Source organism: Sparus aurata, chromosome 2 (assembly GCF_900880675.1).
Source record: "Sparus aurata chromosome 2, fSpaAur1.1, whole genome shotgun sequence".
Classification (NCBI taxonomy): Eukaryota; Metazoa; Chordata; class Actinopteri; order Spariformes; family Sparidae; genus Sparus; species Sparus aurata.
The window spans coordinates 29,138,939-29,163,959 of NC_044188.1; the positions used below are offsets into that span (position 1 = coordinate 29,138,939).

At 40.0% G+C, this 25,021-nt stretch overlaps 1 protein-coding gene across 10 annotated transcripts in view; it reads right to left on the minus strand.

Annotated features, from left to right (window-relative positions):
• The window catches only part of clcn2b (chloride channel, voltage-sensitive 2b), a 184,915-nt gene that overhangs the window by 47,613 nt on the left and 112,281 nt on the right, over positions 1-25,021 (minus strand). For all 10 annotated transcript variants that reach the window (XM_030396116.1, XM_030396161.1, XM_030396146.1 and 7 more), the window contains 5 exons: positions 15,317-15,386; positions 14,707-14,817; positions 8,778-8,991; positions 1,775-1,908; positions 1-121 (listed from right to left, as the gene is read on the minus strand). The exon at positions 1-121 is cut by the window's left edge and continues 70 nt beyond it. In XM_030396116.1, the coding sequence (XP_030251976.1) occupies positions 1-121; positions 1,775-1,908; positions 8,778-8,991; positions 14,707-14,817; positions 15,317-15,386 (650 nt within the window). The remainder of the gene's footprint in view (positions 122-1,774; positions 1,909-8,777; positions 8,992-14,706; positions 14,818-15,316; positions 15,387-25,021) is intronic.

Consider the following 25,021-nt stretch of genomic DNA (forward strand, 5'->3'; position numbering starts at 1 on the left):
CGTTTCTTCTCCGCGACGGCTCGTTCCCTGATGTACTCTAGCCGCTTGGGGCGACCGAGCTGTTGGGAGAGCAGCGACTGGAGCTGGGCACGCTCGATGGAGCCCAACAGGATCATTGACTCTGGGAGAGGAGAAACAGATAAAGGAAGGAGGTGAGAGGAAGAAGAGCAGAAAGGGTGGAGAGCAGTAAACAGAAGAAAGAAGATGAGGAAAGTGAGAAAAATGAAGGAACAAAAGGAAGAAAACAGAAAAGGACACGGAGGGTGACAAGAGACAGCAAAAACTTGTTTGGGGAGGGAAGAGTGAGCAGACTGCAGGAGATTCCAAACACATGTTGCAGCACTGCGGAGAGCTCAGCTGAGTTACATAACAAGAGCCCAGAATGCAGTGAATGTGTAATAACTAGCGGAAGTGAGTGAGTGAGTGAGTGAGTGTGTGTGTGTGTGTGTGCAGGCGGGTGGGTGGGTGGGTGGCAGCTTGCTTGCTTTAAGTAATTGCCTTTGTGACAGTACGTGCTGATTATGTATTTGGTTAAATGCCGCAGCTAATTGTTCCTGCACGATTGAATAATTGAGACAATGCTGGAATACCAAATTTGCACTTCAGTGAGACAGCAAGTGCAGCACCGTCAGCAAGCTGTACCCTGACAAGTTTGTCAATCAATCAATCACCCTAATGAGCAAGCCACCAAGGTCGCTGGAGTTTGTTTAAGGTACGGACTGAAGGGATGCTCAGTCGAACAACATCAGCAACATTGAACACTGACATCAATATCTCATCAAACAACACACTGTATTCACATGTGTGATATGATCTTTGTATTGTTACATGCTGTTTTCACACTGTTTGCTAGGGACTTAGTATGATACATTATTATCTACTTCTTCCAACTGTAACACAATCAAGGCTACTGCTGCTTGCTAGGGAGTGTTAAAAGTTTTCGGTTGGGGCATAAATGCTGCCCTTCAAATATCTGATGAAAGTTGATGACTGGTCTATAAATTATTAGCTTGATGAAATGGCATGGGAGGCAGGGCATTTCCCCAAGTTTGTTTAGCATACTCAATACTTTGATTTAATCTTGCAAGAGGACACGAGCCAGCACTGTTTGGATTCCTCCGAGTCATTTACATTTACAGTCCATGCAGTGCAAATGATGCCTGAATGTAAGCTCTGACAAAATCACAAGTTTTAGAGGTCTAAGACAAAGTTCCTGTGAATTTTTAAAGAATCCATAAGACAGACAGACTGATTTGCTGATTATGATTGTGTAAAGATGTTTAAATATGTCCTGGGAAGTTTAAAATTATACCACCATCTAAACCAACACTTTCAATAAACAGTTGATACTTGATGATGTTAAGAAAGAAAGTATACATAACATTTTAAACATTTAGAAACACCAGAAAAATCAGCTGAGTTGTTTATTTTAATGTAGATACAAGTCCATTTATTTTTTCCTGCATGTGCAGGAATACAGAAAAAATTGCACATCTGAATCAAAATCGTGATATGCATCGTGATGAGATGGCATTGGTAAACTTTCTGCATTAGTCATGATGGAACTGGAGTGTGTATGTGCTGTACTGCATATTATCTATCAGATTACATACTGTATATAAACTGTATATTATTTATGATACAATAAGGAAAAGTAAGTCAATTAGTTACTCTGCGTATAAAAATCTTCAATTTCTAAAGTTCTTAGAATTAACTAGTAAGGCATCTCCCTCTCTCCATTTTATGTGTGCGTGTTTGTTTGTGTGCGTCTCACCAGCTGATTCCACAAGTGCCAGAGTCTTGAGGTGGCCCGTCAGCAGGACGTTTTGCAGATCTCTGTAGCAGCAGTTGAGTGTGATGTACCGCACGTCTCGCACCATGATGTCCTCCACACGAATGTTGTACTTCCTGAGAAGAGAAAAAGGGAAAATGATGCATTTTTCCATTATTTTCTTTTGGGAGGTACGTGTTTTTTGGGCAGGACACTTCTCTCTCAAAGCTGGGGGGGTGGGGTGGGGGGACATAAACCATGGGCTGCTGCAGCAAGGGAATGGCCTCTGTACATGGGACACACACTCTACCAACTGAGTGCTGGTCTGAGAATTCATCAAGTGCTTACAGAGATAAGGAATAGAAATAAGCTGAGAAAAAAAACTGTGAGAGGAAGAAGATGAATCCATTACAAATCCAAGTAACATTTCCCTAAATAATCTAAACATACACACTGCTAATTTTTTTAATCTAATATAATTTTTGTAATGAAAACTTTTGTAATGGCAAATCATGCCACTAAATTTACAGAACTGTTCTTTTAGCTTGTTCAGTTTAGTTGTCATAAAAATGTTGCCCCGCACAGATCTGTAACCACGCACTCTCCTTCATATTCCATGCTGACAGCGCATCCTTCCTCCAGCTGACCGGTCAGTCCAATAACACGGTACACTGTTGACACGTCACTCGGATGTTGGCGACAGTGACGCCATGGCCATGTGTACAGTAGGGGGAAGTGGGTGACATTGTGTGAGCAGATCTTGCCTCAGCAGAATCGTACGCCCCGGTACACTAGTCATAAACACTCAGCTCTCTCTTCCTGCCCAAGCTTGCCAAAACCTGCAAACATGACAGCAGCCGCTCGATGGATTCCGCTGCCAAGCCCCATAGCTGTGCCAGGACGCAGAAACTGGCCAAGCCACTGCTCCTTGTTGTGGTGACAACTCAATGCACTGACCTCTCTTGAAATACAAAGTTAATTTGATGACCATCCTCCCCCTTCTGCACTTGAATTAAACAGAGCGCAATGATCCTCTATTAAAAAAAAGCCTGTATATAGCACCAGGGAATGGTACCAACAGAATACTGCACTACAACACAGCCTACTGAAAGTCAACTTTCAGCATGGCCTCAACCCCATCGAACATCCATTCTAAGACTTCTGAACCCTACTGTAGCTGTGCTGCTGTGCTGGGTATCAAGCCATGCAAACAGGGTTTATCTACCTAGGTATAGACATATTTGCTTCCAACTCAATTCAGTGGGGTTGATTGGAAATGTGTTTGTGGCCCTTGAAAATGACTTTGCAGTCAACAGCCTTCATTTTGTCACTTCTGACAGAAGAAATAGTCACAGTAATTAAAAGTCTTCAGTGAGATCTGTGGGTTTTCCAGAGCAATTTCAGGACAGACATCTTGCAGCTGTGATCATCACAAATTAAATTCCATTTACCTTGACTGGTTTTGTTTGCCATATCCTCTGAAATGTCTTACAATCATAGTACAAAGCTATCTCCATGGCTAGTTCGTTACAGATAAGGAGGAAAAAATGTTTGTTGTCACTCAAGTAAATCAAACCTGTATTGTGGCAATGTGCAAAGACCCTACTTTGAATTTGGTCTCCAATTTTGGTCGACAATGCTCACTGCTGCTCTACACATAGATGGATATCACCTGTCAGTCAAACAGTGCAGGCCAAACTCTTTTTTTAATTGGATTTTTGATGATCAAGATTGAACTTTTGTAGCTGCTCTTTGTCTTTGTAGCCATGGTGACAATCATTTTATCTAAATAAGGCCCTAATGAAAAATATATTACTTTCTGGACATCAGAAGTTTTTTCCTCTGTGTATATATATATTTATTATCAGTCTGTGATAGGAAGTAGAGAAATATACCCTTAAAATAAACTTCACCCTTGACGAAAGTTCCCTTATTCTGATGCACTGGCAGCCTTGTTTAATTTGCTAGTGGATCTGAAAGAATAACGTAATGCCTGCCTCTAAACTGGCCAAAACCGCTGCCGAGACTAATTTCCCTCGGGATATCAAAGCCAGTTGATGAAATCTGATTGGTTTCCTGCTTAATTGAACCTTCCTCCTAGCAAGGCTCGGCAATACATCTGATCAGCTTGAGCTATTATGCATTAAGCCCGAGCTTATAGATTTGAGCCAAGATAAACAGACTTGTTGAGTTATAATTCCAGGCTTAAAGATCATCCATATTGTCCAGAGAAGAGTGGAGAGGCTCAGGGTGTTGATATGTATGTGTGTGTGTGTGTGTATATGTGAGGGGAAGGTGTGGAAGCCAATAAAAGGACACTTGTAATGAGCCGGAGAAAATATGATCATCTCCCGCAGCTCTCTGTCAGACAAGTACCAACAACAGTGGACCGAGGACGATCAGCAAACAACTACTGGCCATTATGAAATGCTGCACAATGCGCGCACACACACACACACACACGCGGTGATGTTATGTAATTGTCCCCACACTTTTTTTTTTTTAAACGCCGCTCCAAACACTGAAGATAAATCCATCAAGAAAGAAGACAAGAGAGTGATCTGAAAAGGGAGAGAAGACGTGGAAAAGGCTTCGTGGGTGTTACTGGGTCTGTTTAGAGAGAAGGAGTGGATAACAGCATGCCTGTAGAAATATACATGTGATCCGTGTGTGTGTGTGCATACCTACAGAAACTATACACGAATACAAGATAAGAAATGCAATTCTCTCCATGTCATGTGGGTGTGTGAGCAAATGTACATGCCATCATGTGTGTGCACTGCACGGCAGGCGTTACACAAGTGTTCCTGTGTGTGTGTCTGTGTAGGTGGACTGTTGCGTGGGTGTGAGATGGATAATTTCCAGTTTGAGTGAAAACACATTCAGCTTGGAGGGGGCCACGCTGCCTACAGCCTCTTATTCCCCCATCTCCTCCGTTCCTGTATGGTGCAGTAATATAACACACACACACACACACACACACCCACACACACACGCACACACACACACAGACACAGGTAGGAAGACTTGAAAAAAAAAAGTGAATGAATGAGGGAGGGAAGTAGAGGCTGTCTTCACAGTGACTGAAGTTCATAGTGTGTGTGTTATTAAATATAGATGATTCGAGGAGAGGAGATTACAATTTTGTGTGGGCGCTCCTGACAGTTTCTCAATCATCTTTACGCCTCGGCAACTTTTAACATTCTGAAACGTATGTCATTATGTCTTAATAATTTGATTTTTTTTTTATGATAGATGATGGTGTCATGATTTATTTGCACTTTACATGCATGCACACAGAGTCTCACACACACACACACACACAGACACACACACACACACACACACACACACACACGCACACACACGGCATTCTGACAGTTTCTCAATCATATTTATGCCTGGGCAACTTTTAACATTTGCAGACCATGTGTTCATCATTAAGTCTAAATGTTTTGATTGTGTGTTTGATGATTGATGATGTCTGATGATGTAATGACTGTGCTTTTCACACTGCAGACACACTGAACATTTCCCATGTTCCATGTTTTCTTATTCTGTTCACTTGTGTTTTTTTAAGGCTTAATTCATCAATATTTTACAAATTTTCAATTTCAACAGTTATATTACATTACATTATAACAGGCTGATGATCTCAACGACTTTTTGGATGGTAAGCCCAAAAAGTGAATACACCTACATTGTCTCTAGTTATTCCTAATTACACAAGACAACTGCATTCTACAGTAAGTATGGTACGGATGGGCCATTGTTACCTTGCGACAACTGGGGGGGGTCTCTAGCTAAAAACAGAGCACCAGCTACACATTACAAGTAGCACCACACTGCACAAGTATTCATCCTTTATGCAGTGACAAATAATAAAGCCTCAGGAAAACACTGTTGTACTCATGACAGAAGTTAAAAATTGATGCAGCAGAAGTATTATTTCTTGTCAAAACCTGGTGCCTACATTGCCTCTTACACAACTTGATAGCCAACAGTCTGGTATGAGATATGGATGCATTATGCTGGTAGCAGCTAAGGCCGGAGATATACTTGATTTTACCAATGCATTTGTGTATGAATGAAGGCTGCCCCTTGTATCCAGCATCCGTTTGGACCATCACTTGTGCACATCCTCAGAAAACTGATGCTAAATGTCCATAAGATGCAACACAACATGAATAGTAGGGGCAGTGTAGGATTAGTATAGGGGTGTGAGGGGGTCAGCTGTCACCAAGTATGTAAGCAGTAGCAGGGACAATAATGATTAGTTTCACAGAAGACGCTAAGATATGCTATCCAGTGGTAACCTCCGCTAATACATGGAGTATAGAGGCAAATATGTGAAAAGCTACCTTCATGAAAACAGCCAGAAAATGGGGTTAAATGCAAGTATATCTCAAAGCAGACACATAGAGCAGGCTACAGAGGTCTCTCAAACTTGTTCTAACTCTAATTTTCTTATTTTAAAACTTTTGTGTAGCTTCCCCTGGAGACACCAGAGAATTTAAAACAACTTTTTCCACATAAGCAGTAGCACTCAACACCTGTAAATGCACTTTTTCCTTCTCCTGACCGGTCATTTTGCCAATTCATACTTGCCCTGAACAGCTAAGCGTCAGAAGCAGTCTGTTAATCTAATTATCTCTAAATCACTTACAGAGCTTACCTGAACTAAGACCTGTGACCACACCCATAGTCAAATATACTCAGAGGTGGCTATTGAGCAGTCTAGGGGCAAACAACAGCCAGGGAAATAAATAAATACAAACACAGCGATGTGCAGATTTGCTGAGGAACGGCATGTTTTTCAGTTGTGTTCACTGTCACAGTCTGTTTCTGCCTGCCCAGAACGACTTGTTGGCAGAGGCGCACACCCAGACCTCTCCAAAGATGTGTATGTACACCGGGGATATCTTCATTAATTCAGTAAATCTGAAGACACGGATCCAAGATGTGACAGTCATTCAGCTTGTGTGCTTTTCTGGTGGAGCATACAGTAGCAGCTGACTGGCAGATATACATTAGTTGCCTCATCACTGTCAGTCTCAATTCGTCTGCTGCTGTTCAACTGCCAGCCTTTAAACATGCAAAGAAACTTGATATAAACGTTGTTAATGGATTTTGAGCTCTTTCAGGGGGTCCCAGGTGTTAATCAGTGAAGGATTCTCCCAGTTGATACTGCGTCCAATGATTACCGCTGCTGTTTCATGTGGTGACATACAGAGGACAGGAAAATGGACAGGAAGTTGAATAAAAGGACAACAAAGTTAGAGGAAGCTTTAACATAGGACCACCTACTAGCTAAATTTGCATCCTACGATTCCTGAATGTGGTTAGGAAAGTTCTGTTATATTGAAAATCCTAAATGTCAACCTGAACTGAGTGAAGGTAGGATTTTAGACATTACGTCATGATGCCATGTAATTTATATATATATTCTACAGAACAGTGAACAGCTAAGACTGTTAAGACTGTTATATTGTAATATCAGCAAGAGGAGAAAAAATTGGCGCGACAGCTTAATGGCAACATAGCTCGCATTTCACACAGCTTTCTGTCTTCTCTTCATTCTTTTGGACACAGATGGGACGAGAAAGCGAGGAGGGGACGGAGAGGCCTAAAGGTTGCAGCTGATAATAAGAAGAGACAGAGGAAAAGAGAGCAGTGGAGATAGAGTGACAGAGGAATAGATAACGAAGAGATGGATGGCGCGGGTCAACTGAGGTGCTGATGCAGAAAGTGAAGGACCCAGGAAACAGAAAGAGACAAAAGTCTTCAGGGGACGGCCACAGAAAATGATGAACAGATGGAGGATGCAATAACATTTTTCCTCATTACTCCCAACTTGTGGGTGACGCATCCAATCTATTATCTCCACCTACACATTGGCAAACATAACATAATCATCTCCAAATAAGTAACGAGATAATGTAAAATAAATGAAAAGTACATATGTGTGGACAACAAGCAGCTATTGTGCAGTTACTGGCAATTAAAAGCCACGTATCACTGTTCCACTGAGCCAGGCACCTCCACCCTTGTGTGTCTTTTCGTGAAGCAGATTCCTCTCTGTGACACAGAGTGTACCCTGAAGGTGTGTAGGTGTGCCATTTGGAGCTCAAACCGCTAAATTGAAAGCAATTCTTAAAACCATTAAGAATCACTGTGTGAGCTTTACCTATTAATGCATTAGATTAAGACTGGCAACATTCACACAGTATCTAAGCCATTATGTGACTAATTAAAACTCCCTCCATGAGAGAAAGAAACCCTGCACAACAGAAAGACTTTCAGCGTTGGCAGGGCTTTAGTCAGACATTATACTGTAGTTGAGATGTTAGCATGCTTAAGTTTGATGACCATTTATTTTATTATTATTTTATTTCATATTTTGTTATTGTTCTGACAGCATCATGCCAATAGGCCAAATTAAATGTTGAAAGCTTGCTAACAACTAATAAGGTTATCTTGTGTTAGTTTGCCACCAACTAAAAATGCTCAGCTAGCATAGCTCTGTCCAAAGGTTGGCTGCAGAAAAGTGGTGCAGACAGACAGACACATAATGTCTTACAGGGGAGCACTGCAGATAAGTTGTTTCATGTTGTGTAGAACCTGCGCATAGCATGCGGATGACGCAGGATTACAATGATACACTGATTTGAAAATGAAAAGGTTCCATTGATGATATATTCATCCTATTTCAGAATGCTTGAAATGGTCCGTATTCGTCCTAGGGGTTTACCCTACACTTCCCTCTTCAGTAATGAACACTGTAACCTCACTGGGCCGCAGCATGGTTATAAAAAATGTGTCTTATTCTTTAATCATTTTGGAAAGACATTGTCATCATACATTTTCTTAAATCACGTGATCAATGATTAACAGGTATTTTTGTTTGCAGTTTCCCATTACTTTGTGCTGAAACAACTTATGTAATGCAATTCAGTGTAATATTGTGTGTGATGGTAATGGTTTGCTAGAGGTCCATTTTACGTACTCGTGGTGTCCCCATCCTAGCTCCGGGAGGTAGGGCAGCTTCTTGATCCTGATGATGGAGTCGTAGAGGGAGGGCTGCAGGGACTGAGCCACAGCGTTTGCCAGGATCACCGCTATCATCACCGGCAGGATGTGGGAGATCTGGCCAGTCAGCTCGAAAACGATGACTGCTGTGGAAACCGTGTGGGTGACCGCTCCGGACAAGGCCGCCGCACCTTTGGGTGGGAGAGAGGACAGTTGGGTGAGCAAGCTCTGTAGACAAGCAATTGTACAGTTCAGTGGTTTTCAAGGTGGGGTCTGGTGCTAAATAAAGGGGTTTTCAGAGGCATCATCCATCAAAACGATATAAATTGTTCAATATTGCTATGCTTTCAAAGGGCAATATATTATAGTTTTACTATCCCATAGCAGATCAAAGAGAGGATGTGGAACAATACCAATGACTCGAGATACTACTGCTTGTATTTCTCACTTTCACAGCTCATTTCTCCACCAGGCCTGCTCATTTCTGAAAACAAATAGTCTCAGAAAGGGACGATTGTGCCAAGAGTGACTATAATCAAAACACATTTTGTTGTTAAAAACATGCATGGTGATCTACAACAATCTCTTACAAGTAAAATAAAGCTACTGAGTACATTTGGGATTAGCCAGTATATGCCAGCTTTTAGCAGATATCGCATGTAACTGTCCAGCAGAGGAAAACATCAATGGCCAAAATGTCCGTTGAGAATATGCAAAACAAACTGATTAATTAGCGGCATACAAAATAAAGTTAAATAAAGTTAAATAAAGTTACATTGTGTGACCTATACGATATTCTGCTAAAAAAACTTGTATTATGCAAAAGTTTTGTTTTATCACACCTGTGAAGACATAATTCACTGAGTGCTTAGTCATGTGCAACATCTTTTTCTCTCAGTGCACAAGCACTTCATCCCTGCCAGAGATTTCCGCCCTGAAAAAATATAGCCAATATGGACACAGACTCTGTGTGTCATGTTTTTCTAGCAGTCTTGGGTCTGGAAGTATAATGGTCTCAACTCTTAAGCACAAGATAAAATAACCTCATGAACATGCATCAGTGTTTTGTTTTGTTGTTTTTGTTTTGTTTTTCGTGCAGAAAATATTGCATTCGTGTTGTCGCTTTTGCCTTGGATTCGACACTTCTGGGCCGTCATAGGGACGTTGGTTCATCTACAATAATGGGGTTAAAAGGATCGTAGACTTGTGTGATGATCTGCGGGGAGGGGTGTCTCTGCTGTCTGCAGCCTGTATGTCTGTGTGTGTCTGGTAAGCTCTGAGGAATAAATAGCCCATGTAAAAACCCAATTACAAACCACCACCACCAGTGGATCACAGTGTTTGTGTGTTTTTTCTGTTTTTATAGCTGGAATTTTGAAACTCTAACGGCCAAGCTGGCCATGGAAAAAAAATGCTAGAGTAAACTTATTTCAACTAACTTTTTTTTTTTATATATATATTTTTTTGGCCTTTTTATGGCTTTATTGATAGGTCAGCTGAAGATATGACAGGAAACAAGGAGAGAGAGAGGGGGAGTGACACGCAGCAAAGGGACCCAGGCCGGGAGTCGAACCCAGGTCCGCTGCAGAGCCTCGGCACATGGGGCGCACGCTCTACCAACGGAGCTAAACGGCGCCCCTTCAACTAACTTTTTAATTAACCTCTTGTAAGCATTTACAGCACAACAATTAATGAAATTACTTACTTATCAATGTAAACTGTCCCCGCTTAATAAAACATAAAATTCTTAATCAAAAACATATTTTGGTCCGAATTCTTCAGAAGATTGAAGTACTTTACGTTATGCTACTGCTATTTTGACTTAAACAAGCAATAAAGAACTTTTTTGCTTCAACTTTTTCTGAAGTGAATACTGATTGCATAGTGTAAAGGCTGTAGATTGGCATCATTTTCCCTGGTCACTATCCCTACGTAACAACAGAGCAACTGGAATAGCTGTGGAGACTCCATATTGCAAAAGAAAAAGAAGCCCATTAATGGAGATGGTGAAGATGGAGAGTGAAAGAAACAGAGGCACACAAGGGTGAATGGATGGGCAAGAGTTTAAAACAGACATTTCTAGAGATAAGAGAGTAAAAAAAACAGTCTCCTTATTAATACAGCCAAGTGTTTTACTCCGCCAACGCTGTGTTTGCCTAAGTGACTGCAACAGCAGTATCATGTTTCTCAGAGGTGCCTGTGAGATGTTCCACAGATATTGGAGTGGTCACTAATAGCTCCATAGATGTCATATATATTTAAACATACTTTTGCTGTTCAAGAAACGCAAAAACCTGAATGACCAACCTAATCATATGATATGCTTTCATCAGTATTATTACCCCATGCTGAGTGTAGGTGGTTATATGGTTCAGATGGATGGCTCCCAACATTAAATGGTTGAATATCAATACTTCAGATATGCTCCTTCATTCATGTGGGTTACAAAACCTACGTAAAACTTTGAAAATCGATTTACTTTAAGACTCAGTGACCCAGGAGTCATCATCCTATTATCAGTGGCCTGTATTCGTCTCTCTAACAAACCAAATTCATATTTCTCTCCGCACAATCGCCTTTCATGTGCCCATAAGGCAGAAATCGACTTATTCAGCTAATTCAATACAAGAGGGAACCTCAATATTTCCAAGCTGCATGAAAGCAGAGCAGCATGAGGCTGCCTTCAGCGCTCAGAAAATGGATGAGTCCAGTCCAAAGAATGAGATGAACACTGGGGGAAAAACAGTGGAGAATGAAAGCATTAAAAAGAAACAGATGGTGGGGGAGAGAGACTACAAAGGAAGGTTTCATTGTTCTTTCTTGTAACTTAATTAAGGCCATGTATGTCTGCCTATCCCTCTCAGATAAATGCTGCTGCTCCCTCTGCGTGTCCTAACATTTAAGTCCTTAAAGCGAGTTTGGCTGCGAGATGAAAGAGGCTCATCAGAGTGTCAGGCCTGTAAAAGGCTGAGTCATCAGCTACAGTGCACCACAACAACAACAACATCAGCGGCAGCTCAGAAAAACAGCCGCCGTTAACCTGCAACAATGGCATAATCAGCACGGCTGTCAACAAGTAGCACAGTGGATGGAATCACAACACTGCATCTCATTAGACACGCAACTTCAGAAGGGATGGAAGCGATGTGGCGATGAAGGGACAGCTGGTGTTTGCAGGACATGAAGCACATTAAGGATTTTCTGTTATTGTTCAAAAACACTGAGTCGTTCTTGTTCTCACAAAATGAAGAAGAGGAATAATAACCCTGCTGATTGTTTGCATTTTCCAGCCGTTACAAGGAACCACAAATTCATCGGAACTCCTTTAATGGCAAATGTTTAAGATTAAAGGAATATGTGAATATTCACATCAACACTCAATACATTTATTGCAATGTGTTTGTTAGTATCACTCACTTCACCATAAGCGCAGTTCCTTCTCTAGAGTGAGTCAAACAGGAAGAGCCGACAACCAGCTGACAGTATCTTATTGCAGATATGTTGGTATCAGCATCTATGTATGTTGTTGAACTAATTGCATACAGATAGATTGAAATGTTTACCTCAAGTGCTGTGTTGTAAAAAAAAAAATTAATTTGATATGCTATCTGATGAATGTGAGGTTTAATCAAATGCAGAAAGAAAATCATCTCAGTCATCCTTCATTATAATTCATATTATTTTCATTCTCTTCTCTTATCAAAAGGACATGTTTACACTGCCTGAGGGTGACGACTGTTCAGTTATTGTGAATACAAACCCAACATTTCCTGCGTTCACTTCTTTGTTAAATCACAGCAATTCACCACAACCTCTACTGTTTTGCTTGATTTTCATATGCACCAGTGCATTGCCCGTAGGAAGTATGTATTCCTATAGAAAAGTGGGAGGTTAAGTAGCTTTTTAATGGATGGCCACATGTTTTGGCCGTTTTTGACTATTTTTGATTTTGCCATTATATTTTACCTTTAAAACTATTTACCTTGCCTTGTTTGGTGTCATTATTTTCAGCACAACCTCACGTGTGACTGCAGATATTTTTTCATTTTGACATAGTGTATTAACACAATGGGCCTAAAATCACAAAAAACATAAAATCCGAGTAGGTAAAAGTTAGATTTTTTACTGTGAAAACAACAAATACGTTTAACAAACCATTTGTAATACTTATAATGCAAATATAAATTGTTGTTTGCTAAATTTGTGCATAAGTATTTGAAATTTACAAAGTTATATGTAACTATTTACATTTAAATGCAAGCAATGCTATGGGCTCAGGCCTCCCTCAGCTCTCCTGCCTGCTTCACATTCAGCAGTCTCCTTATTGTTTTGACTCATTAAACAAAAAAACGGCTCCACTTCAAACTAAACACACTACACCAAACACTACATAACACACTAACTATACACTCCAAACACGCTAAATGTCACAAATCTCTCAACTCTCAAAACTCGCTATCTGTCGCTGTCTCTATCACCGTCACTGTCGCTGTCACTCTTTTGCCGCCGTCCCTCCCACAACTTTCCAATGTTCTTCAGCAACCAAATCACGGGCTTTGCCATATAATTTTGTGATTGGTTGGTGCAGTGCCTTTTTCCACCAATAGTAAAGGGGGTGTCACATGTTTTTTTGCTTGCAAACACTTCCTGCTTGGGGACACTTTCGTGAGAGAAGCCCATTTTGACCGTCTCTTCATGCAACAAACGTGCAGCAAACGTGACGGCGATGTTCGCGGAAAAGCGTTGCGGACATTATTTATCGTAAGTCCGGTTTTACTTGGCCTATCAACATGATTCAAAAATTGGTATATAGTTTGAAGGCCACGCCAACACATAAGTCTGCACCGAGACTCGCTGAGGCTCCGTCTTGCTGCTAAGTCATCTTAAATTGTTCGCGTGATTTGGACGCGTCGGTGTGTCCGTCGACTCAGGAGGTGGGGCGAGGGGGTGGGCTCTGCAGTGATTCGCTCTGGTGCGCACGTGGCTATGGTGGCTTTTTCATTCACACAGACGCTGTCTCGCCTTTCACACACCTTTCAAGATTGAACCCAATTTAACCCAAATGATCTATTAATGTTGCTACAAAGTAAAACAAGAAGTCAAGCACTGAAATGGACTAATGTATTATACTGTATAATACTGAGTTTTGGGGGGTAACGGAAGTAATACAGACTTTTATGGCTCTGTGCCACTTGATTTTATTCCAAGAAGCAAGAGCCAGCAAGAACTACTTTGGCACAATTTCTGTTTCTAAAAGGTGTGTTGAATTTAAAGTTCTATTTTCAGCTTCCAAACTTATAGGATATGAGCTATCTACAGCAGCACTAAAGGCTGTGAGTGTTTGTTGTTTTGTCAGATGGTGTCTGCACTGTTTTGTAGCCAATATTTTTTTTATTAGGACTTGTCCGGTGATCTTGTAAATGTAATTTGATTCTGTCCCGGGTGTTTGACTCTGATCATATTGCACGTCTCCTTTGATCTGGGTCCATTTACAGTTTTAAATTGAACCTGCAGGAAATATCCATCTTGATTCATTTTCTATGAGTGCTGGCAAGTAAAGCAACATATTTTACTCAAGTGTAACCACCGATGCCTCCAAGAAACCCTAATGAGAAGTATAAAAAGTGTGAGTGCACAGTTACCATCTTTAAGAGACTGAATCACTTAAAAGCAGTCGAGCTGGACAAGAAGGAGAAATATTTTTGTGCAGATCTGCCACAAGCCCCATAACTAATGATTTGAATCTGAGAAAATGGTTTAGATAACTGAGAGAAAAACAATATAAATGGCTTTTAAGAAAACAGCAAACGAACAACAAAACAAAAGCACATTACAAAGTACTTATAGTAAAAGTGAGAATATGGAGTGTGATGAATCACAGCATCCGAATTGTGTCTTTCACTTACCCACGACAGCATAGCCTCCTGGCACTATGGGGTAGATGGTGCCATCCGTGTGAATGCCATCTGGGAACCAGGCTGCCATGCTCTCTCCAACCAGACGACCAAAGGCTGCCCCTGAGAAAGAAGAAGAAACACATACTACAATCAATACTGAGGAGCAGTATTTGTACTGCGGTAACTGTACCATGTTACTGCCCAAAAGTGGCAGATGTATAGAAACCAAGACAAAATGTATTAGTATAATGTTTTAGAATGACTTTTGCTGGGGTGTGCATATTTTTCCACTCAGGTAAGTACAAATCATTTGATTCTCACCTCAACTGCTTGATGCTTGGTCATGATACATTTTCTATAAATATTTTTCTTGCATTACCTGTGAGAACCCTTATTGATGTAATGCTTTCCTTCAAACCGTGCCCTGACCTAACCCGATTCTAGCCTGAACCTACAACCAAGCTTTAATCCTCTTACAGCCCGATGCCAAAATGTCCTCACAAAGCAGAAATGCCCTCATAACAATGGTTTAAAGTAAAAAAACAAACCAACAAAAAATCACACACAATCAAGTGCACACACACAGAGACACACACATACAGGTCCAGTCACTTCTTACCAATGACAAAAACTGGCATGAAGGCTCCGCAGGGCACTGGTATGGTGGTGGCCAGGGCAGACATCCAGAACTAAGAGAGGAAAGAGAGGGAGATGAAAAAAGAGAAGACATCAAAAGAAAGAACAGGGTGGCATTTCAATTAGCCTCGGAGTACCATCCTGTGTGCCCCTAGATGATAGCCAAGTTGAATCCTCTACCAGCAGTGAGGAGGCGACCATGCGGAGCCCATAGCTGAGGTTAGATTAAGCTGTCACTTTCACTCTTCATTTGACAAAGACCCTGAACTGAACCCTCGGTAATGAGCGGGCGCCGCCGATTGGCCGACACTGTGCCTGGCAAGTGGAAGAGACTGCTAATTAGGAAAGACAAACAAAAATGGAAATGTCACCACTGACAATGTGTGAGCATGGACGTCAGGTGCGTGTTCCTTTGTATGTGCATGTGTGGACCTCAGTCGAAGCAGAAAATTCTTCTTTGGAAAGAAAAAGCTGAACTGACACTTATAACACTATTACAGCTCTGATGATCAAAAATAGCATCCATGCATACTAGTGTGGAATTTTGATAAGATAGTAAGCCTAAGTTCAATGTAGCCAGTGTAATATTGATCAGTCCTACGGTAAATATATGATCAATCGTCAAATCCTTGACAGTGGAAGTGGACAACACAGACTGGGCCAGTTCTTAGTCCATTATCAGTGTGTCATGGTGTGTTAAGGCACAAAACCGAATTTGAAAAAGGCAGCTCAACTACATTTAAACAGGTCTTCAGTGTGTACCTACCGCAATGTGTTCACCGTCATCACTTTTTTTTGGCATTAAAAGTTTTTTTTTCTAATTATGGCAAGTTTTTCCTCACTCGAATCAGGGGTCTGAGGACAGAGGATGTATTTCACTGTACAGATTGTACAGTCCATTGAGGCTTTGTGATTGTGATATTGGGCTGTATAAATAAAACTGGTTTGATTTGATCACAAGTGGGACCACGAGGAAAATATATTTCTGATAGACAGCCCTAAAGACTACATAAATAAAATCAATTTGCTAACCTCTATAGCCTTTGCGTATTTCTGTGTCATGATGTGGTTAAATATTATTTCTGGCCTTGTGGATAACTTAATAAGTGAAGTCTGGTAAAACTCTGCAGAAAGTCCACTTAAGAGGCCTTGTGGGCTGGATAACATTGTTGAGTCTGAAATTTGGATGCAGCCTAACTCTCTGCAAGAAAGCCAATAAGCATGATCCCAAAAGGTTATTCCTCTGACACGCAGACATGTGCACACACAGGACACACACCCTAACAAACGCTAAAAATTAAAATGACACAAAGTTAAGAATGTGCGACAATCAATGTTGTCATGTATAAAACAAGAAGTATGAATTCGACTATTGTAGAAGCCATTATACAAACTTCATCGCTGTAATAATCTCATGGTTTCAAATAGAGTTTTTAATTACACTCATTGCTCCGTCTTTCTCCATCCCTCCATCCCTCTCTTTCTTCCGCTCCCTCTGCTCTGTCTATAGTTAGCTGTAATTAAGGCTGGCTGCCATGGTGAAGTAATGGATCTCCTTCTGTAATCCTGCGCCGCCGCCGCCGCTTTCACACCCTGTGCTACACACATACGTGCGTAGGTGTTCACACACGCCCACGCACACACCGCGACACAGATTCAGTGACGAGAATCAGAGCTGAATGCGGCCGGGAGCCAGAGAGTAACAGACACACAACTAGCTGAACAGCAGAGGCCTTGTGGGAGAATGAGACAGTCACAGGAACAATTCTTTAGACTCCTCCTGGACTGCCTTCCTTTTCCTCTCGTATTTTTTTTTTTTTTTTTTCGGCCAGTAAAACCTTAATAAGAGCTGAAAGGTTTAAAGGATCTGGGAACTCATAACATAGGCTTTACCTGATTACAGAGGCCATGAACCGTGAGGAATGTGTGTGTGTGTGTGTGGTGTGTGTGTGTGTGTGTGTGTGTGTGTGTGTGTGTGTACTTGTGTGTGTACTTGTGTGTGAGTTGGTCACATGTTCTTAAAAACCATATAGTGCGAGAACAATGTAATTTAAACCAGCTAAAGCCGCTACAGCTCAGTAGATCCTAACAGTGTGAAGTACAACAGGTCTGAACAGGTAATAAAAGTGTGTACAAATATAATTATTAAGGAAGTGTTGAAATTCTATGTGACAACTGATGATTTGTATCAGTAAAAATACAATTTAAATTGTTGCTAATATCTAAACTAGACAACAGCCAATTTAATTCAGTTGAGCCTAATCCAATATCAAACTCAATAATCCTGCTGTCAAACCAACCAATCAACCAACAGGTGAAAACATAACGTCCCTGGGGGAAGTAAAAAGAACAACCTTCATAAGGACAAACAAGATGTTAAGACATCTGTTTTGTTTCATCTAAAATGACAATATGACATTTTGTTAATTTGTTTGTCACTGTCAAGCAGTCATTACTCTAATATTTGAAGCTGTTGAAATTAAATAAGTACAAAAGACCTACAGGCACCAAGTATAGCAAATTAGTCACAAAACACGTCCAGTTGCCTACGATTCAGCACTTAGGCATAATGTTCACAGACGAGGAAACATTTATTCTGAGTCCTATACATAGATTTTGATCATCAGCGGTGGTTGTTTAACACTGAGGACTCCCATGATCCCACACTTCTTACGCTTTTTGCAGACTCACCATGCTGTGCTTTTAAGAGCTATGTTTTATATTGTTTAAGTGTAATGCCACCAACATTTCACATCAAAGTGTGTTTACAGGTCTAGGGGAATACTGTATGTACTGTAATACTGTAAATAGGTCAGTAAAAACTGTAATTTAATAGATCTTAGCAATCATGTTTGTCATACTAGGTAATGAAGCCAGTTAATTGGGCCAGCACCTGTAATCTCAACCACAGATACTCATAAACTGAATGACAGTTCTTAGAGGTATCTTGTGTTAGTGTTGAGCATATGAAAAATAATACATTTTGTTTTAAAACGTAGTATTGTAGCTGTTATAATGTACAAGCTGGCGTACAGCATATACTGCAAAACCATGCTGTGCATCATATCACATTTCAGTGCAGTCTCCTTTGAATGCTGATGCACTGCCTCTGGAGCCTCAGTGGCCTCTATTGTGAAGTCACATTGACCTCATGCTTTTAACTCTGCAGCAACACGTGTTTCCATTAGGAATATGTTAATACCATCATTATCGCTTAAAAGCTTTTGCACCACACAAATGTGCAGTTGTATTCACTTTTATATATTAACAGTATATAGCAACTATGTTTTTACGTGGCAGTTTTGAACCCGAAGACAAAACTCAAAAAGAAATTGCAACAGTCTCACTTCATCTAAACCTGCCTAACACAATCAGCATGATCTGGCATCTAACTCAACGGGAGTGTTAACAAGGTTATAGCCCTGTCCTGCTGAAAGCCCTCCAGGAGTTTACAGGGCCTTTGGGTTGAAGCCTGCATCACATTTACCATAAAGGGATAGAATCAGCTGGATATCTTTCATGGGTGCCTCCTTGAGCACTTTTCTGGCATAGTGTGACAGCATAATTGAGAGTTGATTGTTTTCCACGAGAGACATTAGCATTTCCTGGCATATTTCTATATGCCCTTTATTTGCTCGACTACAATTCATGTCTTCCTAGCTATTGCTACATCCAATTCTTTGCAGCAGCAATGACTCACTTTCCCCAGAGGAATCATTAATGTTTCATCTAACCTGATCTAATGTAATCTACTAAGTGTACATTTCACTGAAGTAGTGCACGACCATCAACATTTATGAGGATCTCCGAACTCAAACTGACTTCAATAAACCCTCAGAGGAAGTAGACAAGCAAGCCAAGACTACTGTATACAGGGTTGTTGGTTAACCCTAACCCAATCCCTGGAAGTACTTAAAAATAAGTAAAAGAAATTAAGAAGTAAAGCTCATGCCTCAACCTTCTACATTAAAATCCAATTAAAAATTACTTAATGAACCACACAAATTTTGACGGTGGCTTTAATGAGAATTCTAATTTATAGAGTGCTTCAGGGCTTAACTATTTTCAAAGAAAAATTTATCAAATTCAGTCAATATATGGGAGTCAGACTTCGTAAGTAGACACTATCAGTAATTTGTTTTCTTGACAACTACACAGCTGCCTTTTCATAATTCAAATTGGATCTGAATGTGACTTGAGCCTGTGTTCTGTGAGGTGAAATAAAAGACAAATTAATTTTCTCTCACATCTGCATGTTTGAGAATTTTTTGGCTCACAGTAATTATTACAAGTTAATGATAATGTGCTATTAAGCATTTCATAAGGCTTTAATTTCCTTTAAGAGAGATAATGAAAAAAATCAGATGCCCAGTGTTCAGGGAAATGAGTTCAGATCCTCACATATTGAAGTAATCTACCCATATGATTATATATAATTTGTCTTTTATAATCTGTCTGTTGGACGCTAATGTTTTGTATTTTTGCCTAAATGAGCAGCCATTTCAAATGTGCAAACGTTTTTCTCAACTTGTGGGATTTTTTTGTGGATTCACAAAAATGTCACTGAAGTGTAAAAGTAAAAACAAATCTAATAAATAATAATAAACATAATTTTCATGAGACAGAGCTTGATGCACTGCTCAGAAAATCATCAGACAGACACTTCATACATTTTAAAGTGTTATTGGTTGCATCATAACCCAAAAATGGGGAAATATTACTACAGCTGTCAACTCTGTAACATTGCACAAATGTACTCTGGCAGGAAACGAAGAGTCTTAAAGCAACGTTATGGAAAAATTGGCATTTTATGCAATATGGCACTGACCACAGTTTCGGAGTGCTTAACCACTGTTGTATATACAAATCCCACTTCCATAACAATTTGTCTGACGTAATGTAGGTGCTACCCACAAGCAAAACTCAATAGGTCATAAAAATGTTATCATATGTCTTGAAAACGTGTATCTTTAAGTAAACAGCTGTTAATCTAAGGTAAAAAAAAAAACTTTACATAATGTTGCTTTAATAAAGCAAAACAATCGACAACTTCAATGGCAGATGGTGAAGTCAAGGTGAAAATCACTGAAATAATACATTCCATTATAAATGTTGTAACAGAGGATGTTCCCCTTGGGTGCCAACTTATGGAAAGACCTTCAGGCAGCTGCTGGGGCAATTTCTCATGCAAATGACAATAAGTGACAATAAGAAAAATATGATTGTTGGTCTAATATTCACATCACACTGGCTAAACAGAATATTAATATTGTTAGTTTTATTCTGAGTCAATTAGATTTTGTTAAATGGAAACTCCAAATGTATTCAGTATAAAGGCATTCTAATTCTTAGACAAGAGTTTTTCTCCCTGTGTCAGATGGTCAGCAAATGACTCATGCACCAGGCCTTGTCCCCTCAAGGTTTTCATTCAGAGTAAAATTGTGAATGCAAGAATGTTGTCGAAAGAGACTTCAACTCTTCAATAAACTCACATGTATGAGCCACAACCAGATCTTCATGAGAGATTTTTGTATGAGGGACATTTTCTCCATGACATACACTTAAAATACTTCCAGGCCAACTGCTGATGCCTCCCCTGAATTTCAAGAATACAGCTATTACCATTAAGATAAATGTAAAAGGGCTAACTTTATTTCAGGAACTATTGTTTTTTGTTCCCAAAGCTGAGGACGATCCACAGCTTTCAAGAAAATTATTGCTAATATTAAGCTGTCCAGGGTGGAAAAGTAGATGATTAATTTATCTCCTTACAAATTAGCCAGGACTTTTGGTATGACCTTAAACACCTGGATATTATGACTTAAATCTGCAAAAGTCTTGATTTTCATTTTCCAACAGCTAGTGACAGACCGGGGAACGCCAATCAAGACTGAGTCTGTGAGCTGGGAAAATCATTTATGTTTGATTGGTTGCTTCATAAGAATGTAAGACTGCAGTGTCGAGGCTCAGGAACACAGTGTTCCCATCAAAATGGCATCGCTTATCTTCAAAGTCTGGTCAATCTGGCAGCTTGTCTTCAATCACTAATGTTCAAAGTTTTCTGATGAGCAACAATTTGGAGTCAAGAAGATAACTTTTGTAATCCTACAGTAAAAAGTAGCATAATGTGAATGTCATAGTGAAACATGGTTCATTTTTGTCTCAAACTTGTTTTTATCAGTAAAGTTTGACTATGTCTCTTGTAAGACCCAGGGCATTGGAGTCTTTTTGACATGGACAAGATAGGTGACTGACAGTTATAACTGCTTCTCAGAGTTTCAAACATCCACTCATGGAACAAAAAACCAAAAAAAAAAAACCAAAAAACCAAAAATCATCAAATACAGAGACAAGTATTCCTCTGCTACTTCTCAGATGTTAAGAATGTGCTGCTTCTGACTCTTGAGCAGAGTACTTCAATCTCACGGAACAGAGACATAAACTGATTAAACCTCCATGAAGGACCGAATGATACCATCAAACATAACCTTGGCATTTTCATATTCTGTACAATTTGTTCTGAATAAATGTCAACCTGTCAAAGCGTTTATTTGAAAGCTGTACACTCGAGGTTATAATATGTAAAGACATGAGCTACTGAACTACTTAACTAGAGCACCTGGTCCAGCTCTAACACTTCAGGACCAAACATAGCAGCAGACCTGGAGCTGCAGGTTTAGTTCAGGTGCACATTTCATTAAAGCAGACAGGTAGCTAACAGATATGGTGCGGTAAGATTAATTGCAGATTTATCATATAATTGATCAATATTACACTGATTGGGATGGGAAATCCTTAACTTGAATTCCATCAGATTTAACTGAAGAATGCATGAATATTTTATCATCTGCTCAATGTTTTTCTAATTATGACTGAGTAGAGAATATCAGGCCAGAGGCTTGAAGACAAAGAATAACATTTTGATTAGTAATATATTTTTTTTATTTTCCATTTCCTAAGCCTGACTCGCTTTGACTGTTGTTACACCTGCAGCAGTTGACAATAATAATAATGGTAGCAGATTCACCATTATAATTGTAGCAATCTTTTAACTAATCTTTAACTTTTAACCTTGATTTCAGACAAAGGCAGCGGGTGTATGCCTCCGTGCACCAGTCAAGGTGCTGCTCCTGAGCTGTGTGATAAACAGTGGCCACAACATTTTTTTACTGGATAATATGATGTCACAGTGAAGTTGGCCTTTTACCTTTTGGATATAAAATGACAACACATTGTTATCATTTGTTGGGCTATGGCCAAAAAGGTGTTTTGTGAGGTCAAAGTGACCTTGACCGAGCTTGCGTACTTGGACAAGCAAGACGGACATTTGATTCATGCTTGGCTGTTTGTTCTGAGTTCATGAGGAGAAACCAATGTGTGAGGCAAATGCAATGATAATAATCAAGAGGGTATCACTAATATTAGCTAATGCTAATCCAGGACTGACTTCCGCTCCATGGACATTTTAGCATAACCTGTAACCCCATCAAGTATCAAATGTTGGTTGGCCTTGGAAATTATTTTGAGTTACAAGCCTATTGTGGTTAAGCTAATTAGCCAGAAATGCTAACGTTTAGTTTATGTTAAAGCAGACAAATGCATTCTTCAATCTTTTTCACATACTTTTGTTTTTTAACTTTGGAAAGGGCACCTAAACTGTTCAAGTACTGTGTCAACACGCTAAAGCCCCATGGGTCAATGTGCACAAAATAAGTATTCTATTAGTGATTTCCAAATAAATATATGAATATTTGTCTTCCTTAGCCTTATTGGGCTACGCTTTAGCCAGTGCAGCACTGATATTATAACATGTCTTGCCCCTTGAGCCTCAATTCCATATTGATTTACTGTTGTCAATCATAGGTTAGCAAAATATTTCAGGAATAGCCTAGAAATTGTGGCCCTAAGGTGAACGTGAGGCTAAAGACAGCTAACGGAGAGAAAACAAAAACAGAACATCAGTGAGGTTACAGGGAGAAGTGAAGGATACTCAGGTCAAGGGTATCTATGGTATATATGACGCAGTATCCAGGACATTTATACTCTATTTAATTTGTCAGTCATCTGGGAGCACCTCTATGCCTGTGTGTGTGTCACATTCAGAGGACAGTCTATCGCCTGGGGGCCTCAGGGGACCCTCAGGGGCCCTTCTTCTATTCCCACTCCAATTACAGTCCCGCCAGCTCTCTGTCACTCTGACGCACGCACGCACGCACGCACGCACGCACGCACGCAAACTGTCAGTTAACAGAGGACTCATTTAGGCTGTAGGACACACACACGCTGCCTGTGAGTTTTAGAATTGATTTTAAGATTTTACTACTTTTTTTTAAAGCCCTGAATGGTCAGGCTCCTGCCTATATCCGTGACCTGCTTTTACCCTATGAGCCTGAACGCTGCCTGAGATCCACAGGCACAGCTTTACTTATGGTCCCGAGGTCCCGTCTCATTAAAAAAGGTAACCGGGCCTTCGCTGTCCGCGCTCCACAGCTTTGGAACTCCCTGCCCGGCGATCTCAGGCACGCTAGATCAGTGACTTCTTTTAAATCTCTTCTAAAGACTCACTTTTATCTATTGGCCTTCTCTTAATTTTGTTTTATTATTCGTTGTATGATTACCTTGTTGAGGATGTGTGTTTTTTTTAATTTCTATTTTGTAATCTTTTATTTCAATTTTATTTCTTGGCGGTTTTATTACGTTTTTATTTTATTTTATTATTTTTTATTTTTGTTGTTGCTGTTGTTGTTATTGTCAGGCAATTGTATTTGGTATGTTTTTATTTCTGTTGTTCAGCACCTTGTAACATGCTTTTGAAAGGTGCTATATAAATAAAGCTATTATTATTATTATTATTATTATTATTATTATTATTATTATTATTATTATCATTATCATTATTATTATTATTATTACCACACACACACACACACACACACACACACACACACCTGTATCAATAAATGCATTCCTCACTGAGAGCTGTTGATGTGCATAATTGCACACCACTAAAAATAGCATTTAACGACAAAGCATGCCAAATTAGTTTGCTGATTTGTATGTGCGTGTGAATTTGTGTGAGTGTGTGTTTTTAGGTGTGCAAAAAAAAAAACTTTCTCAGCCAACATTCATCTTATTCACAGGCGAACAGGTGCAGTGAACTTTGCACAGAGTAGCGTTCCAGCCTCCTCAGTAAGGTTCCAGTTTTCGTACCGTTCCAAAACACCTAGTTAAAGCATTTATAGCACCTTCATTTATTGACCTGAGGACAAGGATTTCCTGACCCGAGAGTCTTTCCACGCACATTTCTTTCAAAAGTTTAGCAGCTGGGATGAGAACCTTCCTAAAAGTTTCATCATGAAAAGGAGCAACAAGACAAGATGGCTGCCAAGTCGAATAAAAGAACCATTCATTACCAAGAAGGAGAAGGAGAGCGCAATCTCCTCTTTGAAAATCACCAGGCTGAATCCAGGAAAACCAAAGGCTGTAATTAGACAGAGCCATTACAGCCTCATTCTGAATGCTGTGTGCATGTCTATACGTGTGTGTGTGTGTGTGTGTGTGTGTGTGTCTGTGTGTGAGAGAGAGGACGCGAGTCAGTGCATGCCAACAGATACATGTTGAGAGCAGCTTGATGAGATTTGTGCAGGTGGGTGATTAAACTTAGAAAAGTGTGTACATGTGCGTGTTT